This window comes from Anarrhichthys ocellatus, unplaced genomic scaffold, assembly GCF_004355925.1.
Source record: "Anarrhichthys ocellatus isolate YVR2014 unplaced genomic scaffold, GSC_Weel_1.0 scaffold46, whole genome shotgun sequence".
NCBI lineage: Eukaryota > Metazoa > Chordata > Actinopteri > Perciformes > Anarhichadidae > Anarrhichthys > Anarrhichthys ocellatus.
Window position 1 is genome coordinate 780,230 of NW_022280076.1, and position 21,998 is coordinate 802,227.

At 39.3% G+C, this 21,998-nt stretch overlaps 1 protein-coding gene across 2 annotated transcripts in view; it reads left to right on the plus strand.

Moving 5' to 3' along the window:
• The first annotated feature begins 3,207 nt into the window (after positions 1-3,207).
• gabrg2 (gamma-aminobutyric acid type A receptor subunit gamma2) overlaps positions 3,208-21,998 on the plus strand; it is a 45,626-nt gene continuing 26,835 nt past the window's right edge. For both annotated transcript variants that reach the window (XM_031869091.1, XM_031869092.1), the window contains exons 1-5: positions 3,208-3,743; positions 10,859-10,998; positions 16,785-16,852; positions 19,731-19,951; positions 21,520-21,602. In XM_031869091.1, coding sequence (XP_031724951.1) covers positions 3,628-3,743; positions 10,859-10,998; positions 16,785-16,852; positions 19,731-19,951; positions 21,520-21,602 — 628 coding nt within the window. In that variant the 5' untranslated portion in view covers positions 3,208-3,627. The remainder of the gene's footprint in view (positions 3,744-10,858; positions 10,999-16,784; positions 16,853-19,730; positions 19,952-21,519; positions 21,603-21,998) is intronic.

Genomic DNA, 21,998 nt, shown 5'->3' on the forward strand with positions numbered 1-21,998 from the left:
GAGAGAGAGAGAGAGAGAGAGAGAGAGAGAGAGAGAGAGAGAGAGAGTCTGAAAAAGAGGAACAGAGGTAGATTCTGCTGGGGATATTAACTGCCTGTCTTGTATCATCAGAATAAATGTTGGGTATGAGCCATATAGATTAAAATTAATCATCTAGTAACATGCTGTAATAGCAATAGAAAAGCCTTTACCTCTGCACAAATCCTTTCAATCGAATTATAACTCAACTGTGAAGGTCTACCACGAAAACAAAATACATCCACATGGGTTAATTAACCGTAACAACTTAGTAGCCACTGGGTATAATATTCTTCTATATTACCTCTTCCATCTTAGCTAGATCGATACCTCCTACTACCAGTATCTCTGATGTTGACATTTGGTTCATGACCTGCATGGCTAGAGTCTCTGACAGCTGTGGTGATATGGCTGCAGGGCAGAGAGTGATAGCTGGCCTGGGGACTGAATGATATGGGACATGCATGTGTGTGTGCGTGTGTGTCTGTTTATACCAGTTTCATTTACAGAGTATGATGAGAAAGGCCTAAAGTTCTATTTTCATTTCCAAAGTTGTAAATATGTAGAATATCTATACAGGGATGTCAAATTGAAAAAAAAATTAGCATGCGAGGGCAATAGAGGTTACTCTCCTCAGCTCATACTAGAAGTGTTTTAACTGCAAAACAAATCATAAAACAGCCAAACAAACATGGTTAAATACATTTGTGTTTTAAGTATTATAGTCATATTTATTAAACATAAAAAATTTAAAAACATGACCCATATTACTGTCTTGTTTTCGCTGTTTGGCTTGTGAAACCTATATCTTCAGTAAGAGATCTTTTGAGGGACACTATGGCCAGGTAATACACATTGCAAACGGGTTATAAGAATATATTGAATATTACAAGACTTCCTTTCTTCATTTATACTGTTTTTGGGAGCGGCTGCTGGTTTACTCTCTTTTAAGGAGTGCTGCATGCCTGATGAAGCATCTGTCAATTTTCTTAAGATGATTAACCTACGCTGAGCCTCACTTGCCACAAATAAACACATGATGGTTATTTCAAATCAGACACAGCTCATCTTCTATGCATGTCACACTGAGGCGGCTACAATCAACTTTGATTGCCACAGTCGAATTTTAATAACTAATGGTTAAAACCAGAAACCAGTTAATGGCCGGTTGTCATTCTGAGTGAATGAGTTTATCAGGCCTCAAACATATGGGAAAACTGAGCAAAAGTTTACCATATAGCTGTCGCCTCATGGGGCCATAAAAGTGATAATGCAGCATGTTCAACGCCTGTATGCCCATGTAATAAATGTTTAGAGGGGAATTTGGGCTAATGCACCATGACAAGACGATGCTAGCACTTGCTTGTTTCTACTGTGACTGCAGTGCTCATTTTTCTCCCTTTACAGTCATATTTTTTGTTTGTTTGCTGGAAAGGAACTCTCTCTCTCTCTCTCTCTCTCTCTATATATATATATATATATATATATATATATATACATATACAGTATATATATCTGTATGATGTATGAAGCCAAATTGTTCTTCTTATCTTTGAGTGAAGATAACAATAAAGGAGAAACGCAGTTCAGAAGAAAGCAAACTTGAAAATGGAAACTTGACAGATATGTCCTTGGGTCAATCAAAACAGAAGACCGAACAATGCTGCTGAGGACATGTGATCTACTTTGCTCTTGTCATTTGCATCACGCACACAGTCCTAATAAGCACCAAATGTAATCTTTGCATATTTTGTGTTATTTATTTATCCTGATTTTCCTTCTCTCTTTTAAAGTAGCATTTAAAGACGCTAGAAACTTGCCATTCAAGTGTGTAAATAGATCGAGAGGGGGGAGGATTGCAAACAGTTATTTATGAGACAGTGTGGGATTGGCTACCATTTTGTACTTTAGATTATAAAGACATATTTTTTTTCGAAAACATCCCCTCAAGGAGTCCTTGGAAAGAATTTACACCCCACCAAAGCAGGAGCATCATACTTATATAAGGATAACAAAATGGGTGAGAGCACCCTATGAAGGACGATGACAACCTCAGGATGCTCTTTCTGGATTGTTTTTTAAATATGTCAAAAGACTTGGAAAAGCACATATCATTAAATAAATGTGTATAATGCCAAAATAGAGATATGTCCTCTGTGCTGCTTAACCTCATTCAGTCATGCAATCAATTAAAGTGAAAACTAAATATCAAAGTAAACTAATCAGCTCCTTTTTAGGGATGACGGTGTGTATTTATTGTCAAATCAACTGGGCCGTGAGAGGCTGTATCCTCTGAGTTGAGCAGCAACAAACTGACGGAAGCTGTCCTTGGTGCTGAATGGTGGTTTGTTATACAGATGAAAACTAATAGAGCTGTCCAAGGTGCTGAAAGCGTGACTGGACTCGACTCAGGCCTGCGGCTCATTTAGGATTCTAAATAGATGTGTATGGCATAAAGGGACACTCACACACACACACACACACACACACACACACACACACACACACACTTATCCACCTGAAATGATTTGTGTAATTACTTATAGGGGAGTTTCTTTGAAAAAGTGTACTCCAAAAAGTCATTTTGGATGTACTTGCTCCTCATTAGTCTGCAACAAACCTAAGGACCCCAGGATGTCACTTAAGAAATTGTGTCACATTATTTGGCAACAAGATTACTTTCACCATTTTGACATATGTGTTAAAAATATGAAATATGAACATCACCTGAAACCTAAAGAAGGGTCATGGATATTGGGGCATAACGTGCCTTGTTCTTTTTGAGTGTCCGGCTTTCACTAGTTCTACCTTTTATTCTAAGAGATCCCGTGGATAAATATAGATCTACTACAGTTACTCCAAAAGGGTCTGTGTGTTTCTATTTTGAGGACACAGGTACGCAGCAGGTGAAAGAGGATACTAGAGTAGAGAGAGGATACTGTTAAAACTAGTCCACTAATGTTTGCTTTCCCTCCATGGTAATGCATATGGCCTGAATTCACATGATTGGAGGAGTTTATTCTTAATAAGTGAATGTTGTTAAAAAGATTATATATATGTATTACTGCTATATGTAGCAGTAAAAAATGAAACCACCATTCTTTTTCTGTAGCACCAAGCTAATTCGTTTTTACCGTAGTCAGTGCAGCCCTCCTTCCGCTTGGTGAAAGCACGCATGTGTTGATCCGTGCTGCAGCAACGTGCATCAGTTCCTCTCTGACCCCAGTGTTAATCTGCATTCAGGCTGAGTCTCTTCTGTTGTTTTTTTTTCAGCTGCTCGACATTAGAGTAGCATATTACGGGGGTTCGCAGTCTGTGGCAGTTTTTTAGGGCCCTGTTAGACTTACGAGTCGCCAACAGACGCAAAAGAAAAAAAAAAGAAAAAAAAAAAAAAAAAAAAAAAAAAAAAAAAAAAAAAAAAAAAAAACAAGCGACGCGAAATCAAGCTTTCTGCTCGCATCGATTTTGTTTGGGCTGATTTCCCTTCACCGCACGTCCGCATCGGGTCTAGGTTTGCAGACCCGCTACCGCTAACGTGCGTAATGTATCGTAGAGAGGAAACACAGTAAATAGACGGAGACGTCCATCTGCAATAAAGAGGAAACGAAGATGGTGATGATGGCTTCACCGAATTTTGCCTCCAAATGCTCGACAGCAATGGCGAAGCCTTCCCTTCCCCTGAAGCTGTTTCTCTGGGTGTTTATTGTCGTTAATCTGCCTGCAAGGTAAGCCATCGATGCCGTCATATGTCCTCTCTAAACCGTGATTCTTTGTCGGCTTTTTTTGGTTTGCGTGTGCCTTATTTTAACAACACGTAATTCTGCGGCGCCTCCCATCTCATGCCAACACAAGCCTGCTTTTAGTGGGATCCTGGCCGATTAGGTAGCTGAGAGGAATCTGGTTTTATTAGAAAAACCAAGGCATGTTGCGCGTATATCACATCTTTAATCGTGTTTCGATATGGGAGTGTGATAGACATTTTTTTTAGATACCTACAGTGACACATGCACCGCATTACTGGGAGATTCTTTTTTTTTTTTTTTTTTTTCTTTACAGAAAACAAAGGCGATGAACAGCTACAGTCTGACTTAAATATTCGGCTGTGGGGATCTGATGATTTAATACCGTGCAGTTAAACATGTCTATGAACAGGCCAGCATCTCTCACAATATGTCCAGCGTTAGAAATAGCATAGTGGCAGGCTAATTTGCTTGAAGCTAAGGCTACATATAGTCCCTGCTAAGCTGTCTTCAAGGATCAAGTCTATTCTAAGAGCCTGAGCCTGGTTATTAAACGCAGGTGTTGGATGTGGCAGTAACTCGAATAGCTTTATGCAAACAGTCATTTGTAATAAAGACAACTTGAGTGTGAATGAGGGTATGTTTCATCTCACGTATCTGAAATTAAAAAAAAGCATTTCAAAATGGCAGACATTCACACAGAGAATACAAGTGTAAAGGCACAATAAGGACAAGGATAACACATATGGAGTCATCCTTGTCTTGAACACACACTCACACACACACACACATATACAGGCAAAGGACTGCCATTTCAGCTTGAACTGAGGTGCAGATTTGAGAGAAGCTGTTTGGTCTTCCCCGTCAAGACATTATTCCTCGTGTGCTAAGATGAGAGAAGTCAAGAGGAAGGATGACAAGACTCCTCGCTTCGCTTTCGTCGTTTTGTGCTGCTGGAGGGCGAAAAATGGAGGCAGATAAATCAGACGACGTTCAATCACCGTCATGCTGATCGCAACCTCAATGCTCCCTGCCCCAGTGCCCAGGCTTCATTGTCAGGCCTGTGCAGTTTTTTTAATTCTATGCACAAGTAGTGTTCACGATGGGCTTGAGTTACCGCGACACCTTGCCCAATTGAATTACACCAACAATTGATATATATGTGCAGGTTATGGATTGTATAAGTTGTGCACGTGTGATTGATACATAATGAACTGGGATGTGACAGTTTGGTGCTTCTTTGATAATCATACCAAGGCCAAATGAGAGATCTATAGGTGAACACCTGTACAAATGTAATATATGTGGCTCAAAGCTAGTTACCCCTTATCACAGCAAGATGTATTCTCTTTCAAATAGTTCATTTACAAGTCATGTGTACTGTATAGTTATTAAAAGACAGCTAATTGCTCGGTAAGTTGAATCAGACACTATTTGTGATTCATGTATGAGACCTCTTACATAAGGAATCTCTCAAGGCCTCAGGCATGCTTTCAGTAATCTATGCTACTTTGTGACTCATTGACAGTTACTATGTGTAGTGATGTCTAATTGCATCACCATACATGAACCCCAATGCGCAGTCCTCCCTCATGTAAAAGTAGAAGATATGTATCAACAAATGTTTTGGCATATTGTTCCTTCAGTCAATAATTAGGCTCCAGATGTAGGCCCATGGTCTGCTAGGAGATTTAGTAAACCCTCACAGTATGGCCATCGCAGGAGGAAGTGATGTCAGAGTGAGGAAGTGCTCTGCTCAGGTTTTCTATTATGCCAAGTCATGTTTCCTGTTTGGTAAACTCACCTCCAGCATTTTAGGTTGCAGATGAAATGCATTATATAATCATAATTTGGAACCCACTGCAATTTATTTTTGTATTCATTTTGTATTTTCTGTTTTTAACTGTTTTCCAACCATGACTGTACCAGAGCTTATTTTAATACTAATGTATATTTCCCATGGATCAACAAGAGCCTCTATTGTTTTGATGGACACGGAAAATAAATATATATGTACATGTGACATTACAGTAAATCAGATGTCAGGATTGTTGTTTAAAATTCCAATAAGACATGCTAGTTTTTATTGGTGTCATTGAAGTCCCATTAACTGTCAATAAATCCCATGTGATACACAACATATAATCTATACAGCTTCCTCTAATACCTGACAAATAATACTTCAGTTCTTATAATCTGACATACTGTATATGAAAAATACAAAGCTTAGTAGGTCGAACAGAGTAGTACTGATGGTTAACAACATTTTTTTTTTTCCATTTCAAGTGAAGAATAATCCTCAATGTGGCATAGTTCCTCTAAATCTGTCAGGGTTTTATAACATCACTTCAGCATATTTCTCTGATGTAAAAATGTTGATGTGTTAAGAATTTATCTCGAGCCCTCATCACCTAAAATGTCAATGTTGTCAAAGCACTACAATGCCAATTGTAGTTGTGGCTTAAGAGAAACATCAACAACAGATACCTTGCCAGCAACATAAACACCCACACAGTTATCTACAGTAACTTCAATTAGATATTCCATCTTTTTTTCTTGCTAAACTTAGTTTACTAGCAAGAATATGCTATGGACACACAATACATTAAATGCAGATGGCACATGCCAATCTCAGCTGATGAAAATGACTGTAGGTTAGTGTTCTTTTGAGCTGCTTTGAGTGTGGATACATTGTGACAAATTTCACGACACATTTGGTGCAAATGTAATGAATTCAATCCTGAGTCGGCCATTTGTAGCATTCCAGTTACCAAACCCAGTCATACTTGGTTATTAGTAAATGCAGTTCCATCGATTTTAATTGGGAAAACTACAGTGTATAAGGCTCAATCAAGCACTCATACACTGCTTCTTGTCACCACTTGGAAAGGGTTGAGGTGTATAATGTTGACAAACATAATGACTATCCCTAATGACTATATGTATTTATTTCTTAAATGTGTTTGCACCACATGAAACCTGAAGAAGGGTCATGGATATTGGGGCATAACGTGCCTTGTTCTTTCTGAGTGTCCTATCTAAAGTATTTTCACTTTGGCTTTCACTAGTTCTACCTTTTATTCTAAGAGATCCCGTGGATAAATATAGATCTACTACAGTTACTCCAAAAGGGTCTGTGTGTTTCTATTTTGAGGACACAGGTACGCAGCAGGTGAAAGAGGATACTAGAGTAGAGAGAGGATACTGTTAAAACTAGTCCACTAATGTTTGCTTTCCCTCCATGGTAATGTATATGGCCTGAATTCACATGATTGGAGGAGTTCATTACTAATCAGTCAATGTTGTATTGGAATTTGACTCACTGTATCGTCAATCATGTGAACCTCCAAACAGTTAAGTGATTTAAATAGATTACAAACAGAAATGTCACCCCACCCAGAATTGGACCCTACTATCACTTCCTCTGATTGACAAGCGTTTTAATCCACCAACGTTAGACAGGATCTTAATTACTTATTAATATTTAATGTTGCAGCTGCTGAGAGTCTTTTTCTCAAACTTCCCATTTAAATACTCTAAGGTATTACTGATTGGCCCTTTAACTTGATACACCACATTGATAACAATACAAATTGGCCTAATCTGGTAGCACTTGTGAGAGGAGGGTTGTGCTGTAAGCAACAATGTGACGTGCACCAATTTCACGTTGGTTGATAATTAGCATGAGGGTTCACTAGATTTGGTTCCTTCATTTCGGTACTGTTTAAAACATGCAAAGACGATGGCTCAAGGGAACTTCGTGCATATGCCAATGAGGGCCACAGAGCTGTTTCTATAGCTGGTATTGCTATAGACTTAGACCGTCTTATGAATGTGTAAAACGGCAGAAGATGGGGCACTTCACCGCTGCTTTACATGGAACCTGAGATGTGATTTTTTGAGATATTTTTTGACCGCTCAATATAGAGCCGATGAGGGTGTTTATTGACAACGGCTCTAAATGTGAAGGGGTAGACTATGACAGTATCAGACTGTCCTCAATGAGAGTTGGTGTGAACGCAACACTTGACGCCAGTCCTCTCCATCATTACATAGGCAGCAACATGGATATGCATGAAAAACAAACACTAATATCGGCACAAAAACGCATAACAGCACGCACACATACATACACACTGGCGCAGACCTCTCTGTGGATCTGCAGGTACCGCATTAGTAGGCAAAACCTCAGATCTGCCTGCAGTGGAGAACACATGGCTCTTCCTTTGATCTATTTGTCTTTGGAGCATTTCCATATTCACAAAGTTACTCTGCGAGATGAATACAGCAACCTTTAAAAAAAAACAAAAAACAGACGTTTCAAGTTCTTACACCCTTCTCTGCCCTGTTTATCAACCCATCTATACAACTATACATCTAGTCTGTCAGTGCCAGAGACGGATACTCTCTGGATTTTTATTTTATGACATCCAGTAAGACATATCTAAAAGCATCCACCTGAGAAAAAATATTAAGATTTAATGTTTTAGGCACTAGTATTGTGGTGTAGATGGATGGCACTTAATGGCACTTAATGCAGTCTAAGGAAGATTATTCCTTGCACCCAGCCTAAGAACACGAGAAAGCTATTAAAGCCTCTATCCTTGTGCTTTACCAGTCTTTTTTTCCATGTCACCATCAATGATTCTTTATTATTTCATTCAGAAGTCTCCTTTTCCTCTCATTGCTCCAAAGCTTTCCTGAAAGCTCGCAACTGTTTCACTGTTACTCTTTTATGCTGTTGGCTGATTCTCCAAACCCTTTCTCAGAATCTCTCTATCTCACTCTATCTTGCTGTATCTATCTATCCATCTATCACCTTTCTCTGTCTTGTTTCTGATGCATTGTGTGCCTGTACACATGTGTTAATCATCAGAGTTTTTCGTCATTTGAGGCACAACTTCCATGTAGTTAGTGCAGTAGGCCTCTCTTTAATGCGTAGGCATACAGAGAAGATCACACAAATAGTAGGAGATAAGTATTGATTTGAAATAACTGAGATTTGTAGCAGACCTCAAGTTTGAATATGCTCAGATCAGAAGCACTGCTCCTCCCTGTTATTCAAGATATGAAGATAAAAGTTATGTCGATACGTTTTTTAACAATACTTGTTTTTTTTACATTTCAATTTGTCATTTCAATCTTTTTCAATTCCTTTGACAGTAGTACGACTCAACTGGTGCTTTTACAAACCTCTTGGAGTTGATATAGAGATTTCTTCAATATCATTCACACATCATGTTCATGCTTTTCTGACTACTCCTCTCTTTCTGTCAGAAACATAGCGTGTATACACATCTCACCCCTGGCCTTCAGCAGTACACACATTCCCTCTTACTGCAGACAACATCAAGTCTCCTGACACACTATAGTCCTACTTGACAGCAGCATGTTGTTGCCAGCATTAATTAGCCCTAATGTATTGTCATACCTCCATCATCTACTCAGGTCTCAGAGCTAAAAGAAAGATCTTTTGTAACGGAGACCAAACCATTTCAGACATATAACTTACCAAGATCACGCTTGTCTCTGGGAGAACAGGAAAAAACATTTATAGCCCAGCCGTGGTGGTATTTGTGGTAGGGGTCTCTTGAGACATCATTATCCTTTCAGTTTAAGACATCTGAGGTGAGGAAGTAAACTTAGGAAAATTGGCTTGTGTTCTCCAGCTCTCACTGAAGCTTGTGGGGCCCTAAAAACCTAGTTACACTTTGATAAACAATTCTGCCTTCAAGTTACCCAACTTTACCATCTTAGAATTTTTTTCACCAAGTTGGAAATTGAAGGAGGGCTCTTGCTGTTTTTGAAGATAATTGTGGAGGTTGTCGTTCAAACTCTGGACGTCACAGTAAAAGTTAATGCAATTCCTTTGCATTTATTTTGTCATGTGAATGAAATAAAGGACATTTTGAGAAGCAGTGGGTAGATTTTTACTTTTTGCAGTAGTGAAACCTAGCACTTTGAATGCATGTCAAGCTATTAAGACTTACGTTTACTTTTAAGCCTTTACTTGAAGAGATTACCCTCTTTTTACCCCCATCTCACTTTTAAAAAGGGGCCATTATTAAACTTGTTTCATACTTGACAGATGAAGAACTTGATGCATCCTTGTGATGAATTTGTCCATGTGGGCATTTCATGTTAAGAGTTGCTGACTACCTAACCACATTACTTAAATTAAACATTTGCAAGATCTCTCCATGGGGAAAAAGTTAGTACGAGGCTTCTGGGAGGACCAATTTAATGATGAAAGCGATGTGTCACATAGATGAGAGTGGCTCTCAGCTGGCCTGGTGGTGCACACTGATTTGCCCCAATGTATGTTCCATTGAAAATAAACCAAACAGTGTAAAACTCAGATAATGAGTTATCTCCTTTTAGATCAGCTAACCGCAGGTCCCCTCAGAGAAAGCATAATTACCATCAGCAATAAACTCACTATATATCTATTATATAGCCTCTTAAATTAGAATATATTTACGAGCCTTGTGCCATTTCAGGCTACGATTGCTTTGTGCTTTGGTATTTTCTGCATCTCTTAAGTGTTCTATGTGAGGAACAAGACTGAGAACCATGGCATTATGGGATGTTTTGCAAATTACAGTGTATTCAGAAGATGGCATTGCTGCAAGAACACACATCTCAGACTGGAAAAAAACCAATATATCTGGTACATAAATGAGATAACCACTTTTAACGGGCGGTTGACCAAGACAACATGGATATTTGATTAACGATAACCTTATAGAGTGTTGCACTGAATGTGTACCATAGATAATTCATATATTAATACTACAAAATGGTCGCTTCATTTGACTCTTTTTCTGTAACTCTTGTTAACAGTTTTCAGTGGTGCAACTACTTTGTTTCACAAGAAATCCCATAAAACTAAATGGAAAGGGAAGCTTAATCACACATATTTCAGTTTGTCTCTATTAGCTGTAACGTGATGAAGAAAAGCCCTGAAAATCTCCCTTCCGACCTCGTCTCTAAGCTCCTAATATGTATTTATAAAGAAAGCAGAGTAAAAAAACACAGCTTGCTCTTCTTTAAAATAAATTATTGATTGAATGCATTCATTTTCTCTCTCTTCCTCGCAGCTCCTTCCAGACTGATGAGGATGATGAGGCTACCAACAAGACGTGGGTGCTGACTCCCAAAGTGTTCGAGAGTGACGTCACACACATCCTAAACAGCCTACTAGACGGATATGACAACAAGCTCAGACCTGACATCGGAGGTGGGTGCTGATTTCTCACAGATGATTCGATTAGTTGCAGAATCACAAAGAACTACACCCACATTACCGGCCAAAATGTGCAAACAGACACGTATATGCACTCATTATCCGACAAACATGCTCATACCCAAGCACTTTATATAATAACTGTAGAAAATATGACGTATCATCTGTGATGTCACCTACGGATTTCTAAAAGGATCCTGGAGCCGGCCTCATTCTCACTTGTTAAAGATAAACCATGACTGTGCTGCAGTGTGTACCCTAACCCAAAATACACTCCTCTTACATCTTGCTCAAAATTGTCACTAAGAAATACATAAAATGAGTTAATAAATTAGGGAAGACTTTCTCCTTTTTTGGAGAATTAAGCAGCAACTAGAACGGTGCACTCAGTACACTGCAGATCTCGACCCGGTTTGTCTGCAAAGAGCACTGCTGTCTTATGTGATTGAATGAATGCAACCCACAATTGTCTAACCCCTCGTCTAGACACCAAAAAAAAAACACATCGTAAAACACATTTCAATCAAACACAAAAACATATTCAGTCAATTGACTCGAAGTCGTTGTATAAGACATGTTATACAATCTACATCATCAAACTCATCAGGCTGTCTGCCCGTGGAGCAGCGGCTGAGTGATGACGATGTACAGCAGTCTGTGTATTGGTAGCTCCGTTAGCTGTTAGCATTTAGCCAAACACACCATCCAAAACAAAAGATCAAGTCAACCACAAAGTAGTGGCCAAGGACAGATGAACTCACACACACGTCCGATCGATGACTTTCCGGGCGAATAATAATTAGAGGAATTGCATCTTAAAGGGACAGTTCACCACAAAATCCATAATACATATTATTCCTCTTACCCGTGGTGCAATGTATCAATCTAGATTGTTTTTGTGTGAGTTGCTAAGTGTTGGAGACATTGGCTGATGTTTTCTCTCAAACAACCTAAACCTCACAACCGTATCAACGCAAAGAAGTAAAGAGCGCATCTACACTTGAACAAGGCTCATGTGCGTGACGGTGCAAGAGGTAAACATTTATGGCATCCTCCTCTGCTGAGCTGTAACGCCAGCTAGCTCAGTGGTGCGACATGAGCTAGCATTATCAAGGATGGATGCACAATTTCTTCTGAAATGAAAAAAATCAGCCTATAAGGAGCTGTGAACACCTGGGACGCGTTACTTTGCTTGGCCTCTACCCTGATGGCCTGGAATTACTTGATATCCTGACAACAGATACATTTTTGAATTAATCCGGCAGCAGCCAGTCAAATTGAACAAACATGAGGGAAAGGTGCATTTCGATGGCTTCTCACTTTTAGCCTGTGTTGACTGCTGCTTTAGCCAGTTTAAAAAAAACATCACTATTGGCGGATTATATCACCTGTAGGTATCTAGTTAACAATACTGCAGTGAGTTACTGTTTAAAAAGACTAAATTAAACTTGGCTGATTGTCTGAATCAGCAACTGGATTTAGACCCGATAAAATGCTATCAAACACCAACCCTCTTCACAGGAATAACATGCCAAGGCACAACAACTCAGATGGCTCTGCAATGTTTATTTGACACTAGTAAATACACACTTTGAAAAGCATTCATTATTTCTTTAAGTCTACTCTACTATGACTCTGTTTTGAATTATAAATGGCATTAAATTGAAATCGACTCATGACTTGTTGAAGACTCGAAACAAAATAGTTAGGACTTGGACTCGACGTGGGACTTCGTAACTAAGTCTTGTGACCTACCTGTGACTTGCCTCACCTCTAGTGGTTGCTAGTAATAATGTTAGTCATGCCAACTGATACCCTGTGAATATATCTGCTGCAGATTGGAAAACAATAGGAAATAATGACTTTTTAATTGCACTGCACTGGATGGTCTATTCACTGGCTGTATAAATTGAACATGGAGGATTGAATATGCACAGCATAGAGTTCATTGTTACACCATGCTCGGTAGTACAAGGTGTCCTTGTGTGTTCTATGTGTGTGTTTGTGTTGTGTGTTGACGGGCATCCGGGCTGACTATAAATAATGTCTACCTCTGACAATGTACTTGCACACATTACGGTCGGGGTAGCAAGCCTTGTCTTGTCGATGTGAGAAAGAGACAAGTAGCTTACTTCCTACACTTTGACAGACAGCTGGGCAGGGCTCCATTGTCTGCACAAGTGCATGTATATCCTAAAGCCTGTCACGTCCATCTGCAAGAGCAGAATATATAGCTATTCAGTGCCCTTGAATACTTGATGATTCATGGGTCAGTATTCCTGGGAAACTGGTTTAAGTTGGAACCTGTCACGTACTCTTACAGAACAATAAAGACATACCACTTTATATACTAGCAGTGAATTGCTTCGCCATCTACTGTAGGGACACCGGTTGGTGCTGTATTAAAGGAGCAACTGGTAAGAATAGATTTGAATAAATGCCCTTGCAGGACGTTGCTGTTACATTGCATGTGGTGTAACCCCTCAGCTGCTAAGGTGCTCCAAACTTGCCTCATTTTTTTTAACACTAAGGATTTTTTTTGTCCTGTTTTCTCCCAATTGGAAATGTGCTGTGGTCTTTGCCAGTGCTCCCCCCACTGTTGACCTAAGGAGGGAATATACTGTATGTGCTACCTCATCAGCTGCTTCTTCACACCTGCCACTGAGAGGTTCTACCCAGGTTTAAACCCCTACCTTGAAGGAGCACCGGTAGGCTTCTCTAGTGCGACAAAAAGAGTACAATCCCTCACTGGCTTCCCCACCACAAACATTGCAAATTATTTGAGGTGCCGCTGCCAAGAATTGACCTGATGCAGCTTTAAAGTGTGACTAATGAATTGTTCAAATGATGGCACAAGATGAAAGCGGCAGAGTAACATGGACGTATACAGTAAGTCTGTTACACTGCTTTCATGGTTTTCCCATATACTGTACAAAATGTATGCGGCATATAATGTGACACATTTCATGATGAAGTGCAGCATCTTTATTCTAAAAAGACTTCAGAAGTGGGCTTGTGCTTTAAATTGAAGAGCAGCTCAGATCTGCTTTGAGGTGCAGCATCAGCCCAGAGAGCCACTGCGGCTGGCTGCCACCGTCTTAACCATCATCTTCAAACGCACTATGATCTTGCTCACTGGTGGTATTCCAGCTGCTGCCAAGTTACACAGCTACCGAGGGGTTATAATTAGCTGGCTATACTGTCATCTGCTCCACCAACCAATCAACCAACCAACCAACCATACCAAGGCAAAGCAAAGATTCTCCTCCATTCCTCAAAGCGCTGAAATGCTCTGGATTTAGATTCATTGCTGAATGTGCCACAGCCTCCCTTTGAAGTCCATTGTGATGCTCATTTAATTTTAATGCCCCTGGAGTCTACTGTACATATGAAAAGTGAAGCAAATAGGACAGAGACATCGAGAGAGAGAGAGAAAATCCTTAAATCATAATACATCCATGGATGGATAGTGATGGAAAGTCATTGTCTTTTAGAAAATAAATACATTGCTTCATATAATTTACATATTTAGAGAGCAATGGAGAGGACATGAAGTTGTACAGTGAGTTTAATTAATAGGTCTAGATCATTGCTCATGCATGGAGCTGTATTTGGTCATTCTTTGAGCTAATTTGATCAGCCGTTCACTAGGATGCCTGTGGTGGCTGTGTTGCATGCATTATGTCATCTCAGACAGCAAGTTAGAAATCTCAGCACATCCACTTAATGTTCTCTGGCAACTTGGAATATTTTTTCCTTGGCATCTGTTTGTGCATATATGAAAAACATCCACTTTCCAGTTTGCTATATAAAATAATACACCTTGTTTTTATTTGTTAATAATTTATTCACGCCATGAATGTACATTTATATGGATTTTGTTTTTACCAATAATCCAGTCGAGGGTTACATATTTCTGCATTCAGATTATGCAAACAGTAATGTGCACTTGTAGTCGTAGCCGGTAGTGGAAGTCAACAATAGTGTATTGTGTGTGTGTGTGTGCGCGCATGAGTTTGTTCAAAGATATGTGTGCAAAGGTGTGGGGGTGCAATGCACATGCATGTGTGCCTGTGTAACCCCCTCTATGTAACTATCTCTTACACTCACTCCTGCTCCCATATCTTAACCCAGACTCTCTTCTCAGGCACCGTCCAGCCATCCATAAAGATACGCATTGTAGTGAAGTGCACGCAAGTGTAGTGATCCAGGATGACTTGGAGGGTCTGACAGAGCATGGGTGTCTTGTTTGACACCAAGCTTTCAAGTTTCCTGAGCCAAACTGTTTCTGACGTCTGCCCATCTCACTAAGTGTAGGCAGCAGACACCAAGGTGTAATGCATGTACACATGCAAGTGTTCAAACTAAGATATTTGATTTATACATGAAGATTGCAACGTTCAATAGTTTAACAAAGGAAGGAGTAGGACAGCACTCCAATTTTCCTTTTTTTTGATATTGCCACATGGGCACTTCAGGCAAGACACCCTTCTGACATCCGTCTGGCAATATTAGAAAAAGTCAATTTGGGGTGCTGTCCTTGTCTTCCCCTTTTTATCATCTCCATTTAGGATCCAGCACCCAGTCTTCAAGGTCTAGCTGTGAGTTTAGTGCTTGTGTTTAACATTAAATAGATTACAATTTAACTTCTGCTTTTTTGTCGTCTCCATTGGGCTCAGAATTGTAGTGCTTCCTCAAACCTTTCAAGTCACGATATTTACGAGGCACTTCTAACAGAAAAGCCCGTCACTGTGGGAGCGCCCGGCATCAGCAGGTCTGTGAGAAAAGACAGTAATTGATTGGCTATCAAGAGCAGCCCACAGGCCTGAAGCATAGAAGGGTAGGAAAGGGATGGATGGGATGTTGCAGAGGGCACAAAGGTATTGTGGTAAATGGGATGGGAGTTTGGCAGTAAATACAGACAGTGCATGTGGTTTTCTGACATTGTCAGGAGGCCTGTTTGAAGATGAAATTGTCCCTGTAGGCTCTGATGTCGTCTCCTTGCAGACAAAGGCGCAAGGTTTTCTATTTCATTAGCGCTATCTGATGCATCTTACACCTGGTAAAATCCTGATAACGTAATACAGTGTCATGAAAGTAAAGTGGGATCATTTCATTTAGGTGATTTAATGTGAAGCTTGTTTTCTACACCTGTCTTCATTGTGTGTACATATTGGCCTGATATGTTATAAAACATGAGACTATTTGCTTGAATGTTTTTGCTTGAAATATTAGATTGATATGTTTGTGTAATATTATATAATGAAAGTCATATATAGTGTTTTTTTCATTTCCTCTATTGGCTCTATTTTGATAAAAATCCGTTTTTCTGCATTGCACATCTAGTTTTTTGAATTTCTAATTGCATTTTTCCATTGTCTTTGATTGATTTTAGTGGCTTCAGTATAAAGCTGTTGTTTCGTATTGTGGATGAGGAAATGTTGCATTTTCACTGAACTTGGTGCAGACAGTGTGCAATCTTTCAAAACTTTCTCATGATTTCATCATTTGCATCTGTCAATCAGGTGTGTATCAAATGGAACTTAACACGACATCCCACTGAAAGCCAGCTGAGCAGTGATGCTGTCCAGCTGCTTCGTATTCACACTTTAACAACAAGGAGATTATTTCCCTTGTTTCTTCATTGACGATGAAGATGAAGACAAAACTAAAAAAAAAGAAACTTCCTAAAACTTGTGTGTGCATGTGCATGAGAAATAGTTGCTCATCTATAAATAGTTGCTCATCTATAAAACTGACTTTCTTGTGCTTCTTTTCAGTGAAACCAACAGTGATCCACACAGACATGTTTGTCAACAGCATCGGGCCAGTAAATGCCATCAATATGGTGAGTAATACTGGAATATAGTGTTAATATGGCAATGTTTTTTATCAATAATCAGGCATAAACTGCATGTGTAACTAATGGAGGATATTTATTTAAAAAATGTCTTCGGCCTACCTCCATCCTCGGGGAGCTGAGCGCATAATGATGTCGAGGGTAGCTCTCTGGAGCTAGCGGGGTTTCACCGTCTTGCTCAAGCACACTTCAGCAGAGCAGATGCTTGCTGTCACGGTGGATTGGTTGGTCCATCTAATGACTATGCTGCCCTTCTGCCCTTGTAGTGTAGCAACACAATGCAGGTGTCAATCAGCTACTTAACTACTGCACTGGCCTTTGCACCTGCGTTGCATTAAACATCTTCTTTTCTTTTTCAAATTAGAAATACTGATAAACAGTTGACCAATTGTGTTGCTCAACACACAAGCCAGATTTCAAAGCAGCATATTTGCGAATGGCTGTGCGAGTTGGCAAATCCTAAGATGCTCGCACTTTGTGGTTGCCAAGAATTACATCAGCGACAAACCGAGGTGTCACCTGTTCAAGCTCTTAGTGTATTCAAATCAATATACCAGCTTCTGATTTTCCTTAGATCTGGTTTGAAGATGAGGCTTTTTGTTTTTTTTTGACTTTTGACTTTTGATCATGTCTATCTGTTTTAATGGTGAAAGTGACACATTCAAATTGTGTACTGGTTGTGCTAAATGTAATTGTGTTCACCAACCGCAATGCTGTTTGTTTTTGATAAACATTTCTTTAATAAAAGGTTGCATATAAAAACCTTTTTTCTTTTAAAAGTAGTTCAGTTATCGACAAATGTATAACCTTACATTCTGGTGAGGTAGAGGTTAACCTTGCTATTATCAGGTACATGCATTATTATATTGCTTTCCATTTTGTAAATCAGTATTGGTCCAATAATAGTTTCTCTCATTATTCTTCTGCTAGTGTATAGAGTACAAATGTTAAGGTAGCAATAGAATAAACAGAATGCAATCATGTTTTTTTTTAAAACGCTGTATTACTTTAAGATGCAAGAAGCTTTTTATGTTCACAAAGCCACGTCCGTGTAGCATTTGTTTTATTACTCTTACAGCGATGCACAACAGTTTCAGCCAATATGAGTGGGAGCGCTGCTTTTTTGTACAGTACCAGCTTCCAAAACTGATATGTATCAGTGCGGCCCTATTAATAAAAATAACAATTTAACGAGTTGGAACTGAATTTCAGCTCTCGGTTTCAGATCGACAGATTGTACTCCATGTTTTTTCTTTGATTTCCATTGGTGGTGATGTAACAATGCACAGTAACTAATGAATTCGAAAAATGAAAACTGAGGAATAGTAATAGAATATATAGCTGTCCTGCTGCAGTGACGACAAAGAGAACAGTTCATCTGATGGTGGAGAGGAAAACACAAATGTTTGTTGGATAGAAAGAAGGATAAGCAAATCTCACATCAGCGCTGCTTTATGTGTCATTGTTTTCTGTAGCACGTCCCCGCTGAGAACCCACTTCTATTGTTATTCTGCAGAGCAGTCTGCTCTACATGGTGGTGGCGTTCCGTTTCACTTAGTCTTAGTTAAAACACCCACTCTCAATAACTGCAGTCACACTGAAGTTGAAAGAAAAGCATTGATGGTATCAGTTAGAAAATGTGTGTTTGCGCTCGCATAAGGGAGTCTGCGTTTGTGTGACGAGGGCATCTCGCCGACATGGAACCGTAACTGATCGCTTCACATTCATATGTAATTATTGTGGTTTGGGCAGTGCGGTCACACTATGACATGACACATGTGGTAGGTAGATTTTCTGAAGAGCACACAAGCACGAACACAATTTTTAAGTCTTAATTATGCAGGACGAAGCTTTGAAAGATGGCAAATTTGTAACTCATGTACAATAGCAGAAAAAAATTAAAATAAATAGATGTTCATTACACTAAGCAGGGCACAGATCCTAAGGCATTCAATCTGTCTCTCATCATTGGATTTGAACTCTCTGGCTGTCCTTGGTGGGGAAAAAAGGATGTTGAAAGGATAGTAACGTCGCCTGGTGAAAATGTTATTTTTCTAATCTCGTTTAGGACTCTGTGGCATGGATTTAGACTTTATTGTCGGGCTAAGCTTTGTCCGGAAGTTAATGCCTCTATGCCCTCTTGCACACAAATCCCCAGATGTTTTCTCTCTCTCCAGCTGTACTTCACTTTGAACGTCAGGGCTCAACCATTCCAAATAACAAAATACATATGAAAGACACGATAGAGCCCTCTCACTCACCGTGTCTCCTTTCCCTCTCACCTTAGCTTTTCAACTCTCCCCATGCCGCTTTTCATCCCTCATACGTATATTCTAACACAGCTCTTACAAGGACTGAATAGGAGACAGATGGTTTTGTCAGGCTCAGGACAAAGTGCTGCCAAGGCAGCAGGTTATGAGGTTAGATAATACTTGAGCCAAACAAGGGGAATTATTAATTGCCCCGTTGAACATTTAATTTTCAGGTTGAGGGCTTCAAGATGGTCTTTTTCAACAGAGCTCTTTAGGAGGGACAAAAGGACTTCTTGGCCTGAATAGAAACCCTCTTGTCTGTGGAAAAAAGTGCCTGCAAATGTGTTCCAGCATTAAGTGTTTGACTACCACAGAAAAGTTCCCCTCAGACAGAAGAACCAGTGCTTTTGTAGCCCACAATTCGATTTGATTTGGTTGTTTATCACAGTTAAAAGCCAGGCATTGGTGACAGCATTGGTTGTAAACAATACCGTTTGCAAGGTTTTCCTGACACAGACTTTTATCTGGTGTGTTATATAAAGCACGTTCAGCTTTTAAACTCAAAGTTGAACGTAACAATTTGGGTAACAAAACCTTGTTTTATCTGTCTTCAGGAATACACCATCGACATCTTTTTTGCTCAGACCTGGTACGACAGGAGGTTAAAATTCAACAGCTCGATGAAGGTTCTACGTCTTAACAGCAACATGGTTGGGAAGATCTGGATCCCAGACACTTTTTTCCGCAACTCGAAGAAGGCCGACGCCCACTGGATCACCACACCCAATCGCATGCTTCGTATCTGGAATGACGGTCGGATACTCTACACCCTCAGGTAAAATTTCAGGAATGTCTGAGATGAGCAATGAACAATACTCAAATCAGTTCTAACAGTTGGATTGATTGTGTCACAGAATTATTTAATTTACCACTTATTACCATTTTATCCCATTGAAAGCTTAAATTATCAGTTATCATTATCCATACCATTTTGGATACATTTAATGCTATTTTCTCTAAACCAAAAGATTAAAAAGTGCTTCTATTTTTAGATTTAGTGTAAAAGAGCATTTTTTTCTCCTATGTTGGAAAGATAATTGGGAGTTCAAAATCTATTTACAGAAACAATTAGTTCTAGTGCTCTCGGTTGAATAAATTAGGAAACAATAGATAACAGTGAAAATGCATGGTAATTAGCCTCGATTCAACAATTTGAGCACCTAAACTGGACTAAGAATGAACGATAACTGTGCAGCATTTCATTTTTTATTTGGATTATTATCAATTTGTTGCCACCAAGGTGCTTCCATCTCTTCCTGGGATCCACCATAATCACTGTGTGTACTTTAGAAAGTATACTGAAGTACCCAACAATTGACGGCCTCTCTACACTACACTGATTCATTGTACTGATTATCCTGAACAGGCCTTGGGCAATTTTAAATTTCAGCATTTTAAATGTGACATTTATCAGCGAAAGTGAAATCTGCCCTACTGAAATATGCAGGAAGTTGTTAGTGGCAAGGGAACACTGTAACTACATCTCCCTAAACTTATGTTTTTAGGCACTCTTACACAGCATATGGTTTGAACATTTTTCATGTTCCTGTTATATATTTTTTTCAGTAGTTTGTGTTTCAGAAATGTTTGGGAAGTTTCTAAAGAAAACATTAATATATTGCTAAATACAGCCCAATGTTGCCTGCAGAGCAATTGATTGGACACATATAGTAGATAGGAAATGACTCCTCTGGTGGGTTGGAAGTACTACACAGTGTTCAATGTTATTGGTTGCTCAATATTAAACTGACTGCACACTGGTTATGAGTGTAAAACTCATGAAGCCAACAACAAACATGTGAAACAGGAGGATAGATTGAAGGGGATATATTAATTGTGCTTATTATCATGTTTTGCACGCCATCATAAATACAGCGGACGTTTATGCTGACACCACAATATGTCATCAGTGATAATAAGGGAGAAAGTGAACCTTTCTGGAGTCAATCAAGCCGTGATGGATGTTCTGCTGTGCAGAACACTATCCCTCCACTTCATTAATTTGTTAAGGAACTCTGAATTTAACCACTGGTTAATTAGGATGACCGCAGTGATTGGGAGGACAATGATACATGACAATAGCGGGTGCATGGATGGGTAAAGTCATTTAAGGTCATTCTCTCATTAAGGGGAAGTTTAATGACTACCTTCAAACTCCCTCAAGTGTGAAAACGAAGAGACGTGTGTGTGTGTGTTGCTGTGAAAACCATCAATTTAGTTTGGTGAAATTCTAATTCATAATTCCTTGTGTTAATATTGATAAGGATAGGGGTGTAATTCAGACTGTAATAAATAAATGAATACAATAAATATGTATATGATCGAAATATTGTGTATCTGCAGGTTGACCATCGATGCCGAGTGCCAGCTTAAACTGAACAACTTCCCGATGGATGAGCACTCGTGTCCCCTGGAGTTTTCAAGCTGTAAGTTTGTCCATATGCTGAGCCCCTACTGTTTTACCTCTTCCTCTGTTTCATCTCAAACACGCACATGCTGTGCCCATGAACGACCAACATATGAGCCCAACGAAGACATCATTAAAGGAATCATTATGCAACAGGTTTAGGATTTCCTTCAGACCTCTCCAATCTCCAGTAAGACGAGTCACATGTGTATTTAGGTTTAACATATATATGCATGCATGTACACTAGCTACAGTATATCTTGCACTCTCTGCCAGCTAAAATGCTTTCTTCGTCTTCAAAGAGTTCTTTAATAAATGAGGAAAATATAACTATATGTAGTTATGTGTTACGACAGGACATATTTGAAGAAAAACGTTTGTTAAACTATTCATTCATTCATTTATAGTATATACA